Genomic DNA, 21,466 nt, shown 5'->3' with positions numbered 1-21,466 from the left:
CCTGGACCCTTTTAAGATGGAGATGCCGGGGATTGAACCTGGGACCTTCTGCTTACCAAGCAGATGCTCTACCACTGAGCTGTAAACCCCACTTCCTGGCTCTCCAGGGTCTCAGGCTGAAGTCTTTCCCATCACCTCCTGCCTGGTCCTTTCAACTGCAGATGCCGGGGACTGAACCTGGGACCGTCTGCTTACCAAGCAGATGCTCTACCACTGAGCCACAATCCCTCCCTCTTTGGATTATTAATTTCTACCACCATCAAAAGCAGGAAGCAACCACAGAGCAAAATACAATGCAAACAATAAAATATTCAGCCCTGTGCGGGGACATTAATACAGCCCAGATAAAATTCAGATCAAAGTATTCAAAAACCTGCCTCAACTGAAGAGTCTTCTGGGCCCACCTAACGGTCCCCAAACACAAGGTCCCTTAACAGTCTTGACAGCAGATGACGCAAAAATGAAAAACACAACGGCAGGACCCAATTCAGTCCTCTAGGTTGCAAAGCGCTTGTTCCCCTTTTTGGATCCTGAGCACACTTCCTGCCGGAAGGAAGACCCTGCATAATCCTGCACCTTCCCCACGTTTCTCCTGCACAGCCAAACCTGGAAACATTCTGCGATATTTTCTTTAGCCACCCAGCCTTTAGGAGGAGAGGAATTCCTTCACCAGAAGCACAAGATTCAGTTCTCTTCGAAAATTGCTTACAGATGGCCAAGATGACTGACCTTGCCAGAGGAGGGGGAAAAAAAAGGTTTTGGCATCAGCAAAATAAATGCCAGGCTTTGAAGAGCAGGCTTTTCCAGCCTTGTCTTGAGAAGGGAAGGGGGCAGGGAGCTATGCTCCGATTCAGAACGAAAAGAGGTTTCCAGGATGCATGCGGCTTAAGCCTCTCGGTTATTTAAGGAAAAAATGTACAGAATCCTGTTTTGAAAGTTGCCAAACTATAAACAGCTAGAGAAGCTGAACGGAGCAGAGGTCCATCAGTGGCTATTAGCCATAAGGTAAGGACGGAACAGTGCAGAGTGTTAAAGCTGCAGTCCTAAGCTCTGTTCACGATCCGAGTTCGATCTCCAGCGGAAGCTGGGTTTTCAGGTAGCCGGCTTGAGGTTGACTCAGCCTTCCATCCTTCTGAGGCCGGTAAAATGAATCCCCGGTTTGCTGGGGGGAAAGTGTAGATGACTGGGGAAGGCAAGGGCAAATCACCCTGTTAAAAAGTCTGCCGTGAAAACGCCGTGATGCGACGTCACCCCAGAGTCAGAAACAACCGGTGCTTGCACAGGGGACTACCTTTACCCTTTTAAAGATGGAACGCTGTCTGGGGCAAAGATGCTCTGTCTTCTTGGTGTCTGGGGGGGGGGGGGCAACAGTGGGAGGGCTTCTGGAGTTCTGGCCCGGCTGGTGGACAATGTTCCCTCTAAGCTGTGGAGTCTTGTGAGCAAAAAATTCTACTTTGTGAGCTACTGGCATTAAGGTTGTGAGTTACTGAATACATTCGTTTGCTCCGGGGACATTTTTTCCCCTGAGCTAAGACAAAAATATGTGAGCTGGAGGCTAAAAAACTGTGAGCTCGCACACAATGACTCAGCTTAGAGGGAACATTGCAGGTGGCCTCGTGGGTTACGGCCACTGTGTGACACAAGACGGTTGGACTGGACGAGCCCCTGGCCTGATCCAACAAGACTTCCCTGATGTTCTTATGACCAGATCGGCTGTCAGCCTCCAAGCAAGATCAAGGCATCAGCTATGGTTTTGCTCACTAGTGCCGGGCGGAAGATTCCTTGTCTGGGGGCGTTGAGCCGGCTGCACACGGCACAGTGAAGGAGCACGGAGCTAAACCTAGACTGTGTGGGTTGAGCGGCGACTTCAGCTACAGAATTCCCCCTTAGGAAACTGTGGCAACCAGAGAGCCTTTGCTGGAAAAAAACCAGCAACGTAATTAGCCAATGCAGGTGTCTGTGAGCCAAAATATTCCCTTACGATTGTGAATGACAATGCCTGTTGCCTGTTATGCACGCAAGGCCTGAAAATTAAGATCTACCGCCGAATTCCTGTTGTACATCTGCATATACCACTGAGCAGTAAATTACCACTGAAGTTATCCAGTGGTAACTTCTGCTGACAAGAAAGGATTTTCTTCTACCTAACATACCTCGCAGGGTCACTGTGAGGACATAGTATGGGGGGGGGACAGGAAGAGACATAAGAACATAAGAGAAGCCATGTTGGATCAGGCCAGTGGCCCATCCAGTCCAACACTGTGTCACATAAGAACATAAGAGAAGCCATGTGGGATCAGGCCAGTGGCCCATCCAGTCCAACACTCTGTGTCACATAAGAGAAGCCATGTTGGATCAGGCCAGTGGCCCATCCAGTCCAACACTTTGTGTCCCATAAGAACATAAGAGAAGCCATGTTGGATCAGGCCAATGGCCCATCCAGTCCAACACTCTGTGTCCCATAAGAACATAAGAGAAGCCATGTTGGATCAGGCCAGTGGCCCATCCAGTCCAACACTCTGTGTCCCATAAGAACATAAGAGAAGCCATGTTGGATCAGGCCAGTGGCCCATCCAGTCCAACACTCTGTGTCCCATAAGAACATAAGAGAAGCCATGTTGGATCAGGCCAATGGCCCATCCAGTCCAACACTCTGTGTCACATAAGAACAGAAGAGAAGCCATGTTGGATCAGGCCAATGGCCCATCCAGTCCAACACTCTGTGTCACATAAGAACATAAGAGAAGCCATGTTGGATCAGGCCAGTGGCCCATCCAGTCCAACACTCTGTGTCACATAAGAACATAAGAGAAGCCCTGTTGAATCAGGCCAATGGCCCATCCAGTCCAACACTCTGTGTCCCATAAGAACATAAGAGAAGCCATGTTGGATCAGGCCAGTGGCCCATCCAGTTCAACACTCTGTGTCACACAGTGGCCAAAAAAAAAGCCACGTGCCATAAGGAGGTCCATCAGTGGGGCCAGGACACTAGAAGCCCTTCCACTATGCCCCCCCCCAAGCACCAAGAATACAGAGCATCCCACCTTGCCCCTTAGACAGAGAGCTCTCCACCAATTCGCTTGAGGCTCATTAGCCACTGATGGCTCTCCTCATATGCTTATCCAATCCCTCATCCTCGATGTGTCATAAGCCCTTTGGGTGAAGGACTTCTGAATTACTTCTGAAGAAGACACTGAATTAATTGTCCTAGCTGAAGAGATAATTTCTGAATGTGAGATGAAAATGCAAGGGATGTAAAATACAACCCACTTTACAGGCTGTATGGTTGCCACTCTGCGATGGGTGATTCCTGAAGTTTCTGGATGCGGAGCTGGGGTGAACCAAGGACATTAGGGGGTTTATAATGCCATCAAGTACATTAGGGGGACTCATCTCTGTTCCTGGAGATCAGCAGTAAATTTCCAGGGCTCCCCCAGCTGCACCCTGAGCTGGCAACCTAACAGGATTGTTAGGACAACGGTAGAGAGATTAGACTGGAAGAGATAGCGAGCACAGGATGAGGATTAAGGTTATGCCTGGTACTCTAATGAAAACCACAGGATCTTAAGCATACTCAAAAGGGGCCTAAATCCTTTAAAACAGGTGTCAAACATGCAGCCCGGGGGCCAAATAAGGCCCCCAAAGGGCTCCTATCAGGTCCCTGAGCAACTGGCTGTCATCTGCTTCCTTCTCCCTCTCTCTTGCTTTGCAAGGTTTGCTCAAACACACAGCAGAGCCACAGAGCAAATCCTCTATTTTCTCCATTGGCTGAGGCTCCTCCCCCTCCTGGGTCCCCTGTGGAGGGAGGGAAAGAGCCAGAGCTTCCTTTGTCTAGTTCCCTGTATCCCATGGGAGAGATACAAAGAAAGCACCTTTAAGACCAAGTGCTAATGTTTTAAGCATATTTTAAATTTTAAAAAAACCCTTTATTTGTGTTTGTCTGTATCCTTTATAAAAGTTTGTCTGTGTCCTTTAAAAACTTTATATCTCTGTGCTACCTAATCTTAAATAGGTACATGCGGGGCTTTTTTTGTAGCAGGAACTCCTTTGCATATTAGGCCACACACCCCTGATGTAGCCAATTCTCAGGGGCTCTTAGCACAGGGCCTACTGTAAGCTCTTGGAGGATTGGCTACATCAGGGGTGTCTGGCCTAATATTCCAAAGAGATCCCGCTACAACAAAAGCCCTGGGCCCATGCACGGCCTGGCCCAACACAGCCCAGCAAGGTCTTATTTTTGTCAGAATCGGCCCTCGTAACAAATGAGTTCGACACTCCGGCGAAGGCTTTCAAACCAGGTGGGAAAAAGCTACATATACTTCGATTTTAGACTCTGGTGAAAAACACATCCATAAAACCCTTCAGAGAGATCTTTCGGGACTCTGTGACTTCGATCTCTCCCTCCATTACAATGAAGGTCGGTCTACTTAACCAACATATAGGCCAAGGGAACTACAGGTCTGCTAGAAGGTTAAGATGGAAAACCACCTCCAGAGAACTACAGTCCCCAGAACTCCACGTGTTTCTCCCATGATGCTTGCAGCCTGCGGCATGTTTATTTACTTAGAACAGGGGTGGCCAACAATAGCTCTCCAGATGTTTTTTGCTTGCAACTCCCATCAGCCCCAGCCAGCATGGCTGATGGCTGGGGCTGACGGGAGTTGTAGGCAAAAAGCATCTGGAGAGCTACCGCTGGCCACCCCTGACTTAGAAGAAAGGTCCACTTATTCTCCAGTAGATGTGTATTAAAAACAGATTAGCGGCCAGTTGAGCTATAATCCTGCCTAGGAACTGAGCAGAATGGGCCAGAGAGATTACATGACACCCTCCCACACACACACACTTCCCGACACCAAGGAATGGAAGCCTGAAAGAGGATTAGACAGATTCATAGAGGATAAGTCTATCAATGGCGGCTGTGGGGAGCCTCCACATTCCGAGGCAGTAAACCTCTAAATCCAAGAGTCAGGAAGCAACATCAGGAGAAGGGCTTGGCCTCTCTGCCCTGTTGTTGGTCCTCCAGAGGAACTGGCTGGCCCCTGTGTGAGACAGGAGGCTGGACTAGATGGACTCTCACTGGTCTGATGCAGCAGGGCTCTTCTGATGTTCTTATGAAGGCCTCAGCCACTCTGCCCTGTTGTTGACCCTCCAGAGGAACTGGCTGGCCACTTTTTGAGACAGGAGGCTGGACTAGATAAACCACAGGTCTGATCCCGCAGGGCTCTTCTGATGTTCTTATGAAGTTATCAGCCTCTGTGCCCTTTGGTTGGATCTCCAGAGGAACTGGCTGGCAAGTGTGTGAGACAGGACGCTAGACTGGACTGACCACTGGTCTGATCCAGCAGGGATTTTCTGGTCCTCGTCCTGGAAGGCTTCAGCCTCTGTGCCCTGTTGCTGACCCTCTAGAGGAACTGGTTCACCACTGTGAGAGACAGGATGCTGGATCGCTGGTCTGACCCCACAGGGCTGCTCCTACACTATCGTTTCACGATGAAGAGACTGAATTTATCCCCCGCCCTTCACTCAAGAGTCCTGGAGCGGCTTCCAATCTCCTTTCCCTTCCTCTCCTCACAACAGACACCCTGTGAGGTAAGCGGGGCTGAGAAAACTCTTCAGAGAATTGCTCTCTTGAGAGAGAGAGAGAGCGAGCAGCTCTTCCGAAAACTGTGACTGAAGCAAGGTCACTCAGCAGCTGCATGGGAAGGAAGAGCAAGGAATCAAACCTGGTTCTCCCAGATTAGAGTCCGTGCACTTAACAGCTGCACTGATCTGATAATCTCCAAACACAGATATTCTTCCCTGAGCAGCGCTGATGGCACGATGGTTATAAAGGAAGCATTCTGAGTTGCAAAAGAGAGGGCTTAGTGTTCAAGCGCTCCTTGGCTCAATCCATTCTGGCCGCCCCACACACACACACCACACCCCCAAATACACCGGCTTCCTCCTGCTCCCAGACTCCTATCTTCAGCCTTTGAGGAACATTCCTCTCTTGCAGCTCCCCGGGGGAGCAGAGCTGTTCGGCCCTCTCTGGACCCAGACGCTTGTGATGCGCAAGGCAGGAAAATCAACCCTGAATCGCCCGCTTCATCCGACCCAGCCTCTGCTCCCTAACCCAACCCTCCCCTCCTTTGCACAAGGCATGGGCTGCTCCGGTGACAGACACCGTCTGCGGGAGAAAAGAGACCAGCTGCTGGGAGGTGCTGCAGAGAGAAGCCGAGACACTCTCCTTCCCCACCCACAGGCTACCTCCGCTGGCGATGGCAGGTTCCATTTGGAGGGGGGGGGATTAAGGAGCATTTCACGCACTTTCTGTTGTTTTCCTATCACAGCTGACTCAAGGGCAAACGACCCTTGAGCGAGCCCCACAGAAAGAGAAGGCAATCTTTGTCTTGGCAACGAGACAAGAAGGAAATCTCCTAGAATGCGTTCAGAGGATGCGCCCGGGGCTCCCAGGAAAAGCTGCATCGCGATGCCTGTGATTTTCCACTGCGCTAGCGGGAACGGCTCTCTTCCCCCCTCCCCCCCTCTAATTAATTAACCCAGAACCCGGCTACCACTAACCAGTAGGGTGGAATCGATCGGACAATGAAAGGGATTCCTGGTTGGGACTGAGGTTGGCCGGAGTTTAAGGTGGGGAAGGAGCCGGCTGCTCAATGGGGGACACGAGACAGGAAGAAAGATTTTTTTTTTTCCCTATGCAAGGTTCAGGGTTTGGGGGGTTCTGCAAACATTGGATTCCCCTTCCCACCAGCAAATCTGCTTTATACATATTTGCTATCAAGTCACAGCAGACTGGTCCACAGCCCAACTGATTGGTCCACAGCTCAACCCCTGGGCTGTGGACCAGTACTGGTCCGTGGCCTGTTAGCAACGAGGCCATGAGTTCTACAATTATTTCATTATATATTGCAACGTAGAAGAAGACAATGGATTTATAGCCTGCCTTCCACTCTGCATTTCAGAGTGGCTCATAATCTCCTTTACCTTCCTCCCCTCACAACAGACACCCTGTGAGGAAGGTGGGGCTGAGAGAGCTCTCCCAGAAGCTGCCCTTTCAAGGACAGCTTTGTGAGAGCTATGGCTGACCCAAGGCTGTCCCAGCAGCTGCAAGCGGAGGAGCGGGGAATCAAATTCAGTTCTCCCAGATAGGACTCCGCGCACTTCACCACCACACCAAATGCTTTAGAAATACAAATTCAGTTCTCCCAGATAGGACTCCGCGCACTTCACCACCACACCAAACGCTTTAGAAATAAAGTGCACGATTGCATCATCCTGAAACCATCCCCTCCTCCCCCACCTCCTCCATGAAAAATATGTCTTCCACAAAACCGGTTTGTGATGCCAAAAAGGCTGGGGACCACTGCTGTAGGGTTTTCAAGGTAAGGGATGTTCAAAGCCGGTAGGGCCAAGTCACAACCCCGGTATTTCCCGGAGATCTCCTATCTGAACACTGACCACTGCTGACTCTTCTTAGCTTCCAAGGCTGGGCTAGCCTGGCCTTTACTGCCAGTACTTAAGAGTCGAAACACCTCATCGCTTCCCAGAAGTCAATCAACCAAAGGATAACCTTTTTTCCTCTTAAGAAATTCTGCCAAATCCGCTCTTCCAGACTTTCAAGTTTGGCCATTCCTTCCCTCTAGCACCGCCCCTCCCTCTCCCTCCCCACTTGCTGCTCTACTGAGCTAGCCCACTGCCAGCTATGGACCTTTCAAGGCCTTCTGTTATTGCTGTTTCCTCTTCTTTCTAATGACACTTGAATATCCCCCCACCCACCCACCAAGGTATCTAATGGACGAGGTTCTGCCAGGAGTAAAATGAGGCCATAAACACAAGACAGAGCTCTGTGCATGTGTGTTTTAACAAAGGACCTTGCGGAAAATGTAAAGGGGGGGGATAATTTGTCAAATGAAAGACATGCTGTTCACTCCCCCTTCCCAAATGCCCTCATAACGACTAGGCATGCTCAGTGCATTCCAGGAAGTATAGAACATAAAGGACGCTTTAGCACAGGGGTGGCCAAACTTGCTTAACGTAAGAGGTGCACAGAATAAATGTCAGATGTTTGAGAGTCGCAATGTTCAATAAGAACATAAGAGAAGCCATGTTGGATCAGGCCAATGGCCCACCCAGTCCAACACTCTGTGTCACATAAGAACATAAGAGAAGCCATGTTGGATCAGGCCAATGGCCCACCCAGTCCAACACTCTGTGTCACATAAGAACATAAGAGAAGCCATGCTGGATCAGGCCAATGGCCCACCCAGCCCAACACTCCGAGTCACATAAGAACGTAAGAGAAGCCATGCTGGATCAGGCCAATGGCCCACCCAGTCCAACACTCTGAGTCACATAAGAACAGAAGAGAAGCCATGCTGGATCAGGCCAATGGCCCACCCAGTCCAACACTCTGAGTCACATAAGAACAGAAGAGAAGCCATGTTGGATCAGGCCAATGGCCCACCCAGTCCAACACTCTGAGTCACATAAGAACAGAAGAGAAGCCATGTTGGATCAGGCCAATGGCCCATCCAGTCCAACACTCTATGTCACGTAAGAACAGAAGAGAAGCCATGTTGGATCAGGCCAATGGCCCACCCAGTCCAACACTCTGAGTCACATAAGAACAGAAGAGAAGCCATGTTGGATCAGGCCAATGGCCCATCCAGTCCAACACTCTATGTCACATAAGAACAGAAGAGAAGCCATGTTGGATCAGGCCAATGGCCCACCCAGTCCAACACTCTGTATCACATAAGAACATAAGAGAAGCCATGTTGGATCAGGCCAATGGCCCATCCAGTCCAACACTCTATGACACATAAGAACAGAAGAGAAGCCATGTTGGATCAGGCCAATGGCCCATCCAGTCCAGCACTCTGAGTCACACAGTGGCCAAAAAAATTATATAAATATATACATATATACACACACTGTGGATAACAGCCACTGATGGACCTCTGCTCCATATTTTTATCTAACCCCCTCTTGAAGTTGGCTATGCTTGTAGCTGCCACCACCTCCTGTGGCAGTGAATTCCACATGTTAATCACCCTTTGGGTGAAGAAGGACTTCCTTTTATCCGTTCTAACCCGACTGCTCAGCAATTTCATTGAATGCCTTAGCTGTCAGCATGGTGGGCAACTAAGCTCTAAATGCCAAACTCCTGAGAGTCAAAACCACGTGACCACCAAGGTGCTCATCTCTCCCTGGAACGAAGCAACCTTCCACTACTAGAGGCAGCAATGCAGAATTCCCTGTTGTTTGTTCATACGCGCCCCAATTCCTTACAGGCTCTCCCGGTTTGTAATTTCTACCCTTCACACTGGCATGCAAGTCCGGAGGGTGCCTCCCGCTGAAACACAGGCACCCACAAGGAAGAGATGGAAGCACACAATTCAGGCCTCAGCCGCTCCGTATCTTCATCCTCTTGTTTTGTGCCAGCCCCATTCCATATGTTTTCCAGCCGGGTGTGTGATAACTCAAGGTGAGCAAAAGGCTGTAAAGCCAGGGGTGGCCAAACTTGCTTAGCATGAGAGCCACACAGAATTAAATGTCAGATGTTTTGAGAGCCGCAAGACATGAACATGTTGGAGAGCCGCGAGGAAAGGAAAAAAAAATTGAAAGACAGGTGGAAAGTAAGCAACTTTAAACGCATCCTCCAAACTGCCAGCTTGGAGAAGTGATTTATAGGGAGAAATGCCTTCTCTAATTTGGTTGATTGGGCAGCGGGGGCTTCAAGAGCCGCACAATATGCGTGAAAGAGCCGCACGTGGCTCCAGAGCCGCAGTTTGGCCACCCCTGCTGTAAAGTTATTCTCATTCGCCACACAGACACAGAGAAAGAGGCCTTCCCCCGCACAGGCAACTGTGCTTCACCACATTCTTCGTCTACCTGCAGCGCATTACTTCTTCAAGCATCACTGCCTCCCCCAAAGCAAGACGGGTGGCCATGTTAATCTGTCTGTAGCAGGAGTCCTGTGGCAGCTTAAAGACTAACAAAAATTTGTGGCCGGGGAGGAGCTTTTGGGAGCCACTGCTCACTTCTTCAAGGCGGGTCAGGCGTGTTCGGCTGCCTGTCGCAGCAGAAAAGAGCAAGGATCATAGAATCACGGAGTTGGAAGGGACCTCTAGGGTCATCTAGTCCAACCCCCTGCACAACGCAGGAAACTCACAAACGCCTCCCCCTAAATTCACAGGATCTTCAGTGCTGTCAGATGGCCATCTCGCCTCTGTTGAAAAACCTCCAAGGAAGGAGTTAATGCCTTAAAGACTACATTTGTGGCAGGCAGGAAGGAGCTTTTGGACACTGTCTAAACCAGGAATTAGGGTTTGTAGAATCTTTTGGGCTCAAGTGCCGTGTTCTACTGGAGAAAGTTTTCCTTCCAGACGTTTCGTTCTCGGCTGCAGAGAACATCCTCAGTGCCGTTGCAGCCGGAGCAGGCGCTCTGACCTTCTTGGCTGCTGTGCGTTGAGTGACAATGCAGTAGAACAGTAGAACACGGCACTTGAGCCTGAAAGATTCTACAAACCCTAATGATGTTACCAGCCGTGAAAAACTGAAATCTTGATAACCCAGGAATGTCAAACTCATTTGTTATGAGGGCCGGACCTGACATAAATGAGACCTTGTTGGGTCAGGCCATGTCGGGCTGGGCTGTGTGTGTACCTGTTTAAGACTTGGTAGCAGAGATATAAACTTTATAAAGGACACTGACAAACACAACTGAAGATTTTTTTTTAAACCCTTAAAATAAAACATGCTTAAAACATTAGCACTCGTTGGGTCTTAAAGGTGCTTTCTTTGTATTTCTCCCATGGGATCCAAGGAACTGGATTCTTTCCTTCCTTCCCCAGGGGACCAGGTGGGGGAGGAGCCTCAGCCAATAGAAAGAAGAGAGGCTTGGCTCAGTAGCTCTGCTGTGTGATTGAGGGAGCCTGGCAAAGCAAGCTCTCCCTCCCCCCCTTCCTCCCAAGGGAGGAGCCTCAGCCAACGGAGAACACAGAGGTTTTGCTCTGAGCTCCTGAGCAAGCCTGGCAAAGCAAGCTGTGATGCAGAAGGAAGCAAGAGAGAGGGAGAAGGAAGCAGATGACAGCCAGTTGCTCAGGGGCCTGATAGGAGCCCTCTGGGGGCCTGATTCAGCCCCCAGGCCAGATGTTTGACACCCTGGTCTAAACCATAATCAAACTTTTCTCTTTTTTTAAGACAAGTGGCTCTGATGAAGACTTTAGATGCAAAAGGTGTCTTGGACTCTCTGGGAGTCAGTCACAGCTGACACAAAGTTCAGGACCTCAGGTGTGAGTCTCAGGAGGACAGGTAACGTTTGACTGCTTTTACACAGAAGCTTCTCCTAGCCCCTCCCCAAACTTTTTTTCAACAACAGCCTTTGAAGGGCAGACCTCGGAGAAGATCCTGACCGCTCCCATCACCCACAGCCAGGCAGTCACAGGTGGAAGATCCCAGACTCCATTCCCACCCGAAAGCTCACAGACAGCAAGTGTTAGGACACATCATTCTCTGTCTCAAAGAGCCCTGTGGCATTGCTGCCGGTCAAAAGAGGCGACGCTGAACAAGATGGACCAGTTGCTCCACTCCACCTAAGGCAGCATAATTCACACAGCCAGCACCTTCTTCCCCTGTTCTCATTCCGGCTCCCGGAACCCAACGTTGTCTTCTACCTCCCAAAACAGTGCCCCCTCGGGCCGCTCCTGCCCCCACATGTCTGCCCATTTCACCTTCCAAGTGTGCATTACGAGTGAACAAACCTAAGCACATTATGAGGTGTCCTTTGACAAACATTCCCTCTAAACTGAGTCAGTGTGAGCCAGCTCAGTTTTTTTAGCCTCCGCCTCACACCTTTTTTTTGTCTCCGCTCAGGAAAAACGGCCCCTGAGCCAACTCACTGATGCAGGAGCTCACCGCTTTAATGCCAGTAGCTCGCAAAGCAGAGTTTTTACTCCCAAGACTCCACAGCTCAGAAGGAGCACTGCTCCCGAAAGATCACTGCCACCAAGAAGTCAAGCTAGCTGAGAATCCAGTTGCACCTTCAAGACCAACGAGATTTTTGGAACATAAGCGTCCGAGAGTCTAAGCTCCTTCAGCAGAACTGTGACTCTCGAAAGCTTTCAGAGAGTCGTGTCGGTTTCTGAGGCGCAAGGGGATTCAAATCCTGCCCTTCTCTCCTGCAGACCAGCACGGCTGCTCTCTGAAGCTAGGAAGTCCATGGTGGAAAGCAGCTTAGTGCACGGTCCCTTTCCCTTGAAGCCGTCTGACAGACCTGAATTATCAAAGATTTCAGGTTTTCACGGCTAGTAACATCATTAGGGTTTGTAGAATCTTTCGGGCTCAAGTGCCGTGTTCTACTGGAGAAAGTTTTCCTTCCAGACGTTTCGTTCTCAGCTGCGGAGAACATCCTCAGTGGCGTTGCAGCCGGAGCAGGCGCTCTGACCTTCTTGGCTGCTGTGCATTGAGTGATGCACAGCAGCCAAGAAGGTCAGAGCGCCTGCTCCGGCTGCAACGCCACTGAGGATGTTCTCCGCAGCTCAGAACGAAACGTCTGGAAGGAAAACTTTCTCCAGTAAAACACGGCACTTGAGCCCGAAAGATTCTACAAACCCTAATACCTGAATTAGAGAAGAAGAACAAACCGGGAGCACGGTGTAAAACCCTAATTAACAATCAAACCCTCTGATTTAAGGCTACGGCACTTTAAAAATTAATAAAATCTGAGAGACTCTTCGGAGTTGAGGGCGGGGATATAAATCCAATATCATCATCTTATTCTTCTTAATAAGGTATTTATCTATCAACTGATTGATTGTCAAACGGGACGTTATCTTAAATGCTAAATAAGATGTTCTACAATGTCATATATACCAGGGGTGGCCAACAGTAGCTCTCCAGATGTTTTTTGGCCTACAACTCCCATCAGCCCTAGCCATTGGCCATGCTGGCTGGGGCTGACGGGAGTTGTAGGCAAAAAACATCTGGAGAGCAACTGTTGGCCACCCCTGCTATATAACATAGTGCTTTATGCATAGTAGAATTTTGTTCTATACAGAATTAATCTACTTGATACTACTTCACCCAACAAAGTTCTGTATAACTTGGAATTTTTAAAATAAACTTATGGTTTGTTAAAAAAGATTAATAAAAATTCAAAATGGTCCTTACACGTTACGTAGAAAAATGTCACAACTCATAATGCAGTCCTACAATAGCAGATTTTATTGTGTTTTCCAAAGGGTCAGGGAGGGAGGGGAAGGAAAAGGGAGAATAAAAAAAAATAATTTCTAGATTACATTGCTCATCATCCAACTCTACGGATATATGGCAGAGACAGCTGCAATAAATTAAGTACAGCAAGGTGTCTGTGAGTAATATACATGTCACTATAGTCACTCTGTGTGTCCATTCATTTATGGTGCAAGATTAACATGTCTTTCAAGCTGGGATACCCACAACTCATAACGCAAACCTGTTATCACAAAATTTGGAAAAAAATATCATCCTTGCGACATTGTAGCACAGCTTCTGCAATGGGTTGTAGTAAGCTGTGCATCTAGACGTAAGGCCAATCTTCCTCAGAAGTTATTCATAGTAGGTCTTCCTCAGAAATTATCTCCCTCTTACTTATAACTCAGGTACAAAGCTTCCTACTATGTTGCCAGCATGCTTAGAGGGTGTTCTGCCAGTATTAGAGCAGAAGACCTTGCACCTGATTAACAAAACGTTAATGGACTGGCTTGCTTCTTGTGTAAAAGCTGAGTTGTAAACAGGGGTGGAATTCCAGCAGGAACTCCTTTGCATATTAGGCTGCACACCCCTGAAGTAGCCAATCCTCCCAGAGCTTACAATAAAGAACCCAGAAAGCTCTTCAGGGAGGGAAGTTCCTTACTGCAGGAGTAACATCGGCAGGGGTGGAATTCTAGCAGGAGCTCCTTTGCATATCAGGCCACACCCCCTGACGTAGCCAATCCTCCAAGAGCTTACAGGGCTCTCTTTTGTAAGCTCTTGGAGGACTGGCTACATCAAGGGGTGTGTGGCCTAATATGCAAAGGAGCTCCTGCTGGAATTCCACCCCTGGTTGTAAATAAGGAGATGACTTCTGAGAAAGATCTATGAATAACTTCTGAGGAACACAAACAATGAAACTGGCTAACATCCTACAACTCATTACGGGACCTGCTCTACAACATCACAACGGGACTTATCTGAAGTTTGTGATACAGGATTCACATTGTCAGTTATGGTATTTTTCTACGTCATGTGTAAGGACCACTTGCATCTTTATTATAAAATACAGAAGTCATAAATCACAGCAATTGCTTCTCATTAAGTCGTACCTTCCCTGACAGAGATGCTTCAGCCAATCACAACATCCACCAGTGTTCCCTCCAAGCCTTCTTAAGTGTGAGCTAGCTCACAGGTTTTTAGCCTCCGGTTCGCTCAGGAAAAACAGCCCCGGAGCAAACTAATTCATGCGGTGGCACAGAACTTTAATACCAGGAATTCACAAAATGGAATTTCTGCTCACAAGACTCCACAGCTTAGAGCAGCGGTGGCCGAACTGTGGCTTAGGAGCAACGTGTGGCGCTTTCACACGTATTCTGTGGCTCTCAAAGCTCCCACCACCCCGTCAGCTGCCTTGGAGACGGCATTCGTCTCATTAAACCAGCGGGGAGAATGCATTTAAAGCTGCTTTCTTTCCACCTCTCCTTCCCCCCCCCCTTCCTTGTGGTTCAAACATTTGACATTCATGTCTTGAGGCTCTCAAACATCTGAAGTTTAATCTACACTGCTCTTATGTTAAGCAAGTTAAGCAAGTTTGGCCACCTCTGGCTTAGAGGAAGTACTACCTGGACCCCCTTTACTTCCAGGCTTTAGGAAGTGGCTGAAGACGGTTTTATTCATGACAGCCACCCAACTCTGTCTTATCTTCCAGCTCCTTCCGCACCTTGTCACTATCATTTCCCACAGCTGCTTACTGAACTTCTCCCTTGCACCCTGTTACCACAAGATGAGCAGCAAATGTTTCCTGCTCCCCAGAGCTTTACTTGGCATCTATTGGAAACAGCTGACCCTTCCAAGAGACCTGCCCCTTCGTTTAACACCTCCACCCGCCACTTCCAGATGGCTCGCTTCTACCTAGCATGCCCTGAACACAGGAAGCTGCCTTCTACTGCATCAGACCTTCCTTGGTCCATCAAAGTCAGCATCGTCCACTCAGACTGGCAGCGGCTCTCCAGCTGAGGTTTTTCACACGTACTTGCCTGGACCCTTTTGAGTTGGAGATGCCGGGGATTGAACCTGGGACCTTCTGCTTACCAAGCAGATGCTCTACCGCTGAGCCACCGGCCCTCCCCTGTTTTTCAAAAGAGGAACGCAGACCTGCACAGTTGGCCTGCATTCCCAGGGACAGCCCTGCCACTAGGCAAACTAGGTGATCGCCTACGGCGCTGGCCTTTTGGGGGCACCAATTTGGGTGCCTCCGTGTGGCTATCAGTGGGGGGGGGGGGCACCAGAAGTTAGCGTTGCCTAGGGTGCCAGACAGTTCAGGGCCGGCCCTGCTCACACCCACCCCAAGCCCTACCTTTCTGCACCTTTCTGAGCCCACCCATCTCCTTGCTGAACACCTCCATGCCCTAAACGCTGCTGCTTCAAAAACTCCTCTCCCTTTGACTTCCATCTCCCACCTCCTGGGCTTTTTTTTGTAGCAGGAATTCCTTTGCATGTTAGGCCACACACCCCTGATGTAGCCGATCCTCCTGGAGCTTACAGTAGGCCCTGTACTAAGAGCCTTGTAAGCTCTTGGAGGATCGGCTGCATCAGGGGGTGTGGCTTAATATGCAAAGGAGTTCCTGCTACCAAAAAAAAAGCCCCCGCCACCTTCATCCATACAATCCCTTTCACCTCAACCTGCTTTCTCCTCCTACAATTCATTCCATTCCTTCTGAGCCCTCCCTTGCCAGCTTATCCACACATTTCAGACCGTTTCCCAATCTCTTCTTAGGGTATTTCCAGACTTCCTCTCTTCCACTCCACCCCACAGATGGCTCCATTTCCCCATCCTTTCACCAGCCCTCGCCAGAATTCTACCCCTTCCACAACCAGCTCATTCAGAGCTGCCCCACCCACAATCCTCACACCACCATTCTGAGCAGAACTGCACCCTCTGACTGCAACATCAGAGTTATATTCGCGTCCCGAAGCATCTTAACAGACCAACAGGGGTTTCAGGGGTTGAGCTTTCGAGAGTCCAAGCTCTTTTGGCGAGACACAAGTGAAAAAGGAGAGCGGAGTCCTTCAATTCCAGTCAGAAAGTGGGAGGGATATTGTAACGACGCTTGCAAAAGATGCAAAGGTGCCTTGCCTATTGCAATCAGCTTGATTAGAGAAGAAGGGGAAATGCGAGGGGGGGGAGGGGACAGAAGATTAGGAAACAGGAGAGTGTGATTTTGGTTTAGGGCCACACCATCGGCTTCTCTCCATTTTGGCTAGAATCAAGACCAGCACTCAGAAATCAAACTCAGGGTGCATTCATACTACGCTAAATAATGCGTTCTGCAACTGGACTTTTGCTGTGTAAGAACAACAAAAATCCAGTTGCAAAATGCATTGTTTAGCGTAGCATGATACACTCCAAGAGGATGCCACTGGACTCGGTTCTGGTTGTGCTCCTGCAGGTCAACACAGCCCCCCCCCCGCTCTGAACACCCCCCCCTCTAATTCCCCAAACATACTAACAGAAGAAGAACAAGATCATAGGTTTCTACCCCACCCTCCTCTCTGAATGAGAGACTCAGAGCGGCTCACAATCTCCTTTATCTTTCTCCCCCATAACAGACACTCTGTGAGATGGGTGGGGCTGAGAGGGCTCTCACAGCTGCCCTTTCAAGGACAACTCCTGCGAGAGCTATGGCTGACCCAAGGCCATTCCAGCAGCTGCAAGTGGAGGAGTGGGGAAACAAACCCGGTTCTCCAAGATAAGAGTCCACACACTTAACTACACCAAACTGGTTCTACACCAAATTGCCCATAACCAACTCCTTCGCACCTCCTACCAAAACCCAAACCTGACGCGCCGGCTAGATTGCCAGACTAGGATCGGGCAGACCCGGGTCCAAACTCCCCACTGGCCCAGCTCAGGGCGCTGGGAGAGTGACCTTGGGCCAGGTACACCCGCCAACTCAGCCCCACCGACCTACCTAAACTCCTACGAGTTGGAAGGGATCTCCAGGGTCATCTAGTCCAACCCCCTGCACAATGCAGGGAACTCACAAACACCTCCCCCTAAATTCACAGGATAGAATTCTAGAATCACAGAGTTGGAAGGGACCTCCAGGGTCATCTGGTCCAACCCCCTGCACAATGCAGGGAACTCACAAACACCTCCCTCTAAATTCACAGGATAGAATCCTAGAGTTGGAAGGGACCTCCAGGGTCATCTGGTCCAACCCCCTGCACAATGCAGGGAACTCACAAACACCTCCCTCTAAATTCACAGGATAGAATCCTAGAGTTGGAAGGGACCTCCAGGGTCATCTGGTCCAATCCCCTACACAATGCAAGAAACTCACAAACACCTCTCTCTAAATTCACAGGATCTTCACTGCTGTCAACTGGCCATCTATCTGTTTTAAAACCTCCAAGGAAGAGGAGCCCACCACCTCCCGAGGAGGAAGCCTGTTCCACCTGGCAGGGCTGTTGTGGCGAGGCTCCAATGGAGGCGAGGAGAACGACGAAGGCCGCTTTTCTTTGGCGGGTTAAGCGGGATATAAATGCACAGCCCAGCCTTCAGCCGCCCTCCCCCCCCCCCCCCGCGCTCACCCGAAAAGGCCCGAGAAGAAGCCCTGGGAGCCCCGCACTTTCTTGTCGGCCTCGGCAAGCAGCTGCAGCGCCTCCTTCTCCTTGCCGCTCGTATCCATGGCCATGGCCGGCTGCGCTCAACCCGAGCCCGGAAAAGTGGAGGAGGAGGAAGAGAAAACGCGTCCTCTCAGTTCCCTGCTTCACCCCGACTGAGCCGCCGTCGCCGCGTGACGTCACCGCGCCACGCCGCCACGCCCCCTTTGCGGCGCCGCGCACCGCCGGCCCTCACGTGACAGGCAGACACCTCCCTCCCGGCCGGGCTCCCATTGCCCACGTGACCGTCGCCGTGCTGACTCATCCGGGCCGGGACATGTGACGCCCGGCGCTCGTGTCTCCCCCTCCCTGCGTGGTACTTTTGGTTGCCAAGCTCCAGGTATAGCCTGGAGTTCTCCCGGAATGACCACTGATTGCTTCTTCCGTGGAGAGATCCGTTCCCCTGGAGAGAATGGCAGCTTGGGATGAACTCCCTCCCTGGGTTTAGCGCCTACATTTCTAGAAATAGTCCAACCCCCAGTTGGCAACAACGCAACCGGTGTTTAGAAGAAGATGATGATGATACTGGATTTATATTCCACCCTCCACCCTGAATCAGAGTCTCAGAGCGGTTCACAATCTCCTTTACCTCCCCCCCCTCACAACAGGCACCCTGTGATGTGGGTGGGGCTGAGAGAGCTCTGACAGAAGCTGCCCTTTCAAGGACAACTCCTGTGAGAGCTATGGCCGACCCAAGGCCATTCCAGCAGCTGCAAGCGGAGGAGAGAGGAATCAAACCCGGTTCTCCCAGATAAGAGTCGGCACACTTCACCACCACACCAAACTGGCAGAGTGATTTAAAAAAAAAATGTTTTTAAAACCAATTAAATATGGTTTGGAACTCAAATTTTTAGTAACTTTTGAGGGGTTTTTCTGAAGAGTAAAAACACCACCGTCTAAAAATGGCATTGAAATAATACTATAGGCAGGGTTGCCAGCCTCAAGGAGATCTACCCCTCCCCCCCACAGTGTTACAATTGATCTCAATAGAGATCAGCGCCTTAGAGAGAAAATGGGTGCGTTGGCGGATGGATTCTGCAGCATTATACCCTACCGAAGTCCCTTCCCAGGCTCTGCTCCCAAATCTCTAGGTATTTCCCAAATCAGAGCTGGCAATGGTATCACTAGCAAACCAAGCCCTTTCCCACAAAGAAAAATGAACCTGCAGATGGGTGGAGTTTAGGCTTTCTAACCTCCTGGTAGTTTGGATGCTATGTGTCTAAAATAGGGTTGCCAGCTCCAGAATGAGAAGTACCAGAAAATCTGAAAGTGGAGCCTGGTTTTGGGAAGGGGATGGGCTTCGGTGATGGTGTATAGAGCCAGAGTGGCCAACGGTAGCTCTCCAGAAGGTTTTTTTTTGCCTGCAACTCCCATCAGCCCCAGCCATTGGCCATGCTGGCTGGGGCTGATGGGAGTTGTAGGCAAAAAACATCTGGCGAGCTACCGTTGACCACCCCTGGTATAGAGGATGGTGTGGAATTGTTTTCTGTGGCCCCAGAAGGTTGGACCAGAACCAGTGGGTTGAAATTAAATTAAAGAAGTGTTGGAAACAAAAGAAAGAATATAATTATGATTAGAATACGAATTAGGAAAAGTGGTTTGGGGATCCGGTGAAATTGGGCAAAGAAAGGAAATAAGATAAAGAAAAGTTTATTTATTTGTTATTAGTAATTTGTAGAAGACAACAAGCAAAAAATGAAAAGTATTTATATGAGATGTATAAATCTGTTGATATATGTACACTTCATAAAATATTATTTTTTAATTATAGAAAAAATAATAATGAGTGGAATTGGCCTACATTGTGAAATAGCTGGCTGGATTCAATCCCGAGTTTATTTATGAATTTGCATCAGTATGTTTTGCTATGTGACATAGAAATAAAAGTGAGATTGTCAAAAAAAGAAAAGAAAAGAAAAAGAAATTAAACCAAAAGAGTTTCCAGCGCAACATTAGGAAGAACGTCCTGACCATTAGAGCGGTTCCTCAGTGGAACAGGCTTCCTCGGGAGGTGGTGGGCTCTCCTTCCTCGGAGGTTTTTAAACAGAAGCTAGATGGCCATCTGACAACAATGAAGATCCTGTGGATTTAGGGGGAGGTATCTGTGAGTTTCCTGCATTGTGCAGGGGGTTGGACTAGATGACCCTGGAGGTCCCTTCCAATTCTATGATTCAGTGGAGTATATGGCCACAGAGGCCACCTTCCAAAGCAGCCAGTTTCTCCAGGTGAACTGATCTCTGCCGCTTGAGAGCCACACGACAAGAATGTCAGTTGTTTAAGAGTTGCAAGGAAGGAGGGAAAATAGATGGGAGAGGTGGAAAGAAAGTAACTTTAAATGTATTTTCCAAGCCTCCAGCTGGCTTGGCAAAGTGATTTAAAGAGACAAATGCCTTCTCCAAGCTGGCCAGTTGGGTGGGGGCTTTGACAGCCACACAATATGCGTAAAAGTGCCACATGTGGCTTCTCAGCTGCAGTTTGACCACCCCTGACGTATGCCACTCTGAGCTACTTGGGTGGAATGGTGAGGTTAAGATACAGTACGTGTGTGTGTGTGGGTAGACTCCTGTCAGTGCCAGATTAAGCCCTGTGGAGGCCCCTAGGCAGTCAAATCTCAGGGGGCCCCTCACAGATTATCTGATAGTCAGAGCACCCACCTGTCAAGCAATGTTTAATCCTTCTCTGACTGTCTATTTTTGTCTGACTATAACTGCCATGTTTTAAAGATATTACTAACCCTGAATTAAGCTTGGGCACATCAAAGTAGAAAATAGCAGGCACCACTTTCGCTTTTACTAACAAATGCAGGAATTTGCTCTTTGAAGATAAAGCCTCCAGGGACAGTTTCCCAGGCCAGACCTGGACCCAGGAAGAATAACCACAGGAGAGATAAGAAAGTTACTGTGAATTTTCACAGGTGAATGTAGAATTGTTTACAGTTTGTAGCCATGTTTAGAGAACCTTTGATGTGCCATCTTTAAGTATGCATCCTACTGTTACTTTGTATCAGTTCCAATACCTAGCTCAATAGAGCCACATGGATTATCAATAAACCATACTTTGTTTCAACTCAAGGACTGGTTACTTTGAAAATTACATGCTTGACACCACCTTGCAACCCGTGGCCCCCTCTGCAGCCTGCAGGCGCCTTCTTAAAAGCCCCTTTGACAAAGCTGCAGGGGAGAGGCAGAAAGAGGCAAACTTGATGACGCCAGCAGCAGCTGCACCGGGCAAGTCGGGCAAAGAGCGGCTCAGTTGCTGGCTGCACATGCAGGCTGGGTGGGCTGCAAGCAAGGGGGGGGGGGGAATTGAGGGGAAAAGCCAGCACAGGGCCTCTAAAGGCATGGGGGCCCATAGGCCAGTGCCTACTTGGCCTAATTGTTAATCTGGCCCTGACTGTCAAGCATGCTATTTCTGAGTTTTGATTCTATCCATGCCTTTCCTTTCTTCCCCCCTTCTCTCCTTCCCCCGGCCTGTGAATGCATAATAAAACCAGCTAGCTCCAAGATGTTTAGTGTAACCTTGTATTAACAGCGTAGAATGCCTCTCCCACAGATTCACACAGCTA

At 49.3% G+C, this 21,466-nt stretch overlaps 1 protein-coding gene across 1 annotated transcript in view; it reads right to left on the bottom strand.

The window, feature by feature from the left end:
• The window catches only part of NAPA (NSF attachment protein alpha), a 53,985-nt gene extending 35,966 nt beyond the window's left edge, over window positions 1-18,019 (bottom strand). The window contains exon 1 of the mRNA XM_060257617.1: window positions 17,830-18,019. Coding sequence (XP_060113600.1) covers window positions 17,830-17,933 — 104 coding nt within the window. The 5' untranslated portion in view covers window positions 17,934-18,019. The remainder of the gene's footprint in view (window positions 1-17,829) is intronic.
• Between the last annotated feature and the right edge of the window lie 3,447 nt (window positions 18,020-21,466).

Source organism: Heteronotia binoei, chromosome 17 (genome assembly GCF_032191835.1).
Source record: "Heteronotia binoei isolate CCM8104 ecotype False Entrance Well chromosome 17, APGP_CSIRO_Hbin_v1, whole genome shotgun sequence".
Lineage (NCBI taxonomy): Eukaryota > Metazoa > Chordata > Lepidosauria > Squamata > Gekkonidae > Heteronotia > Heteronotia binoei.
Note: the sequence above shows the minus strand (reverse complement) of the source record. Positions and strands in the feature narration are given on the sequence as shown.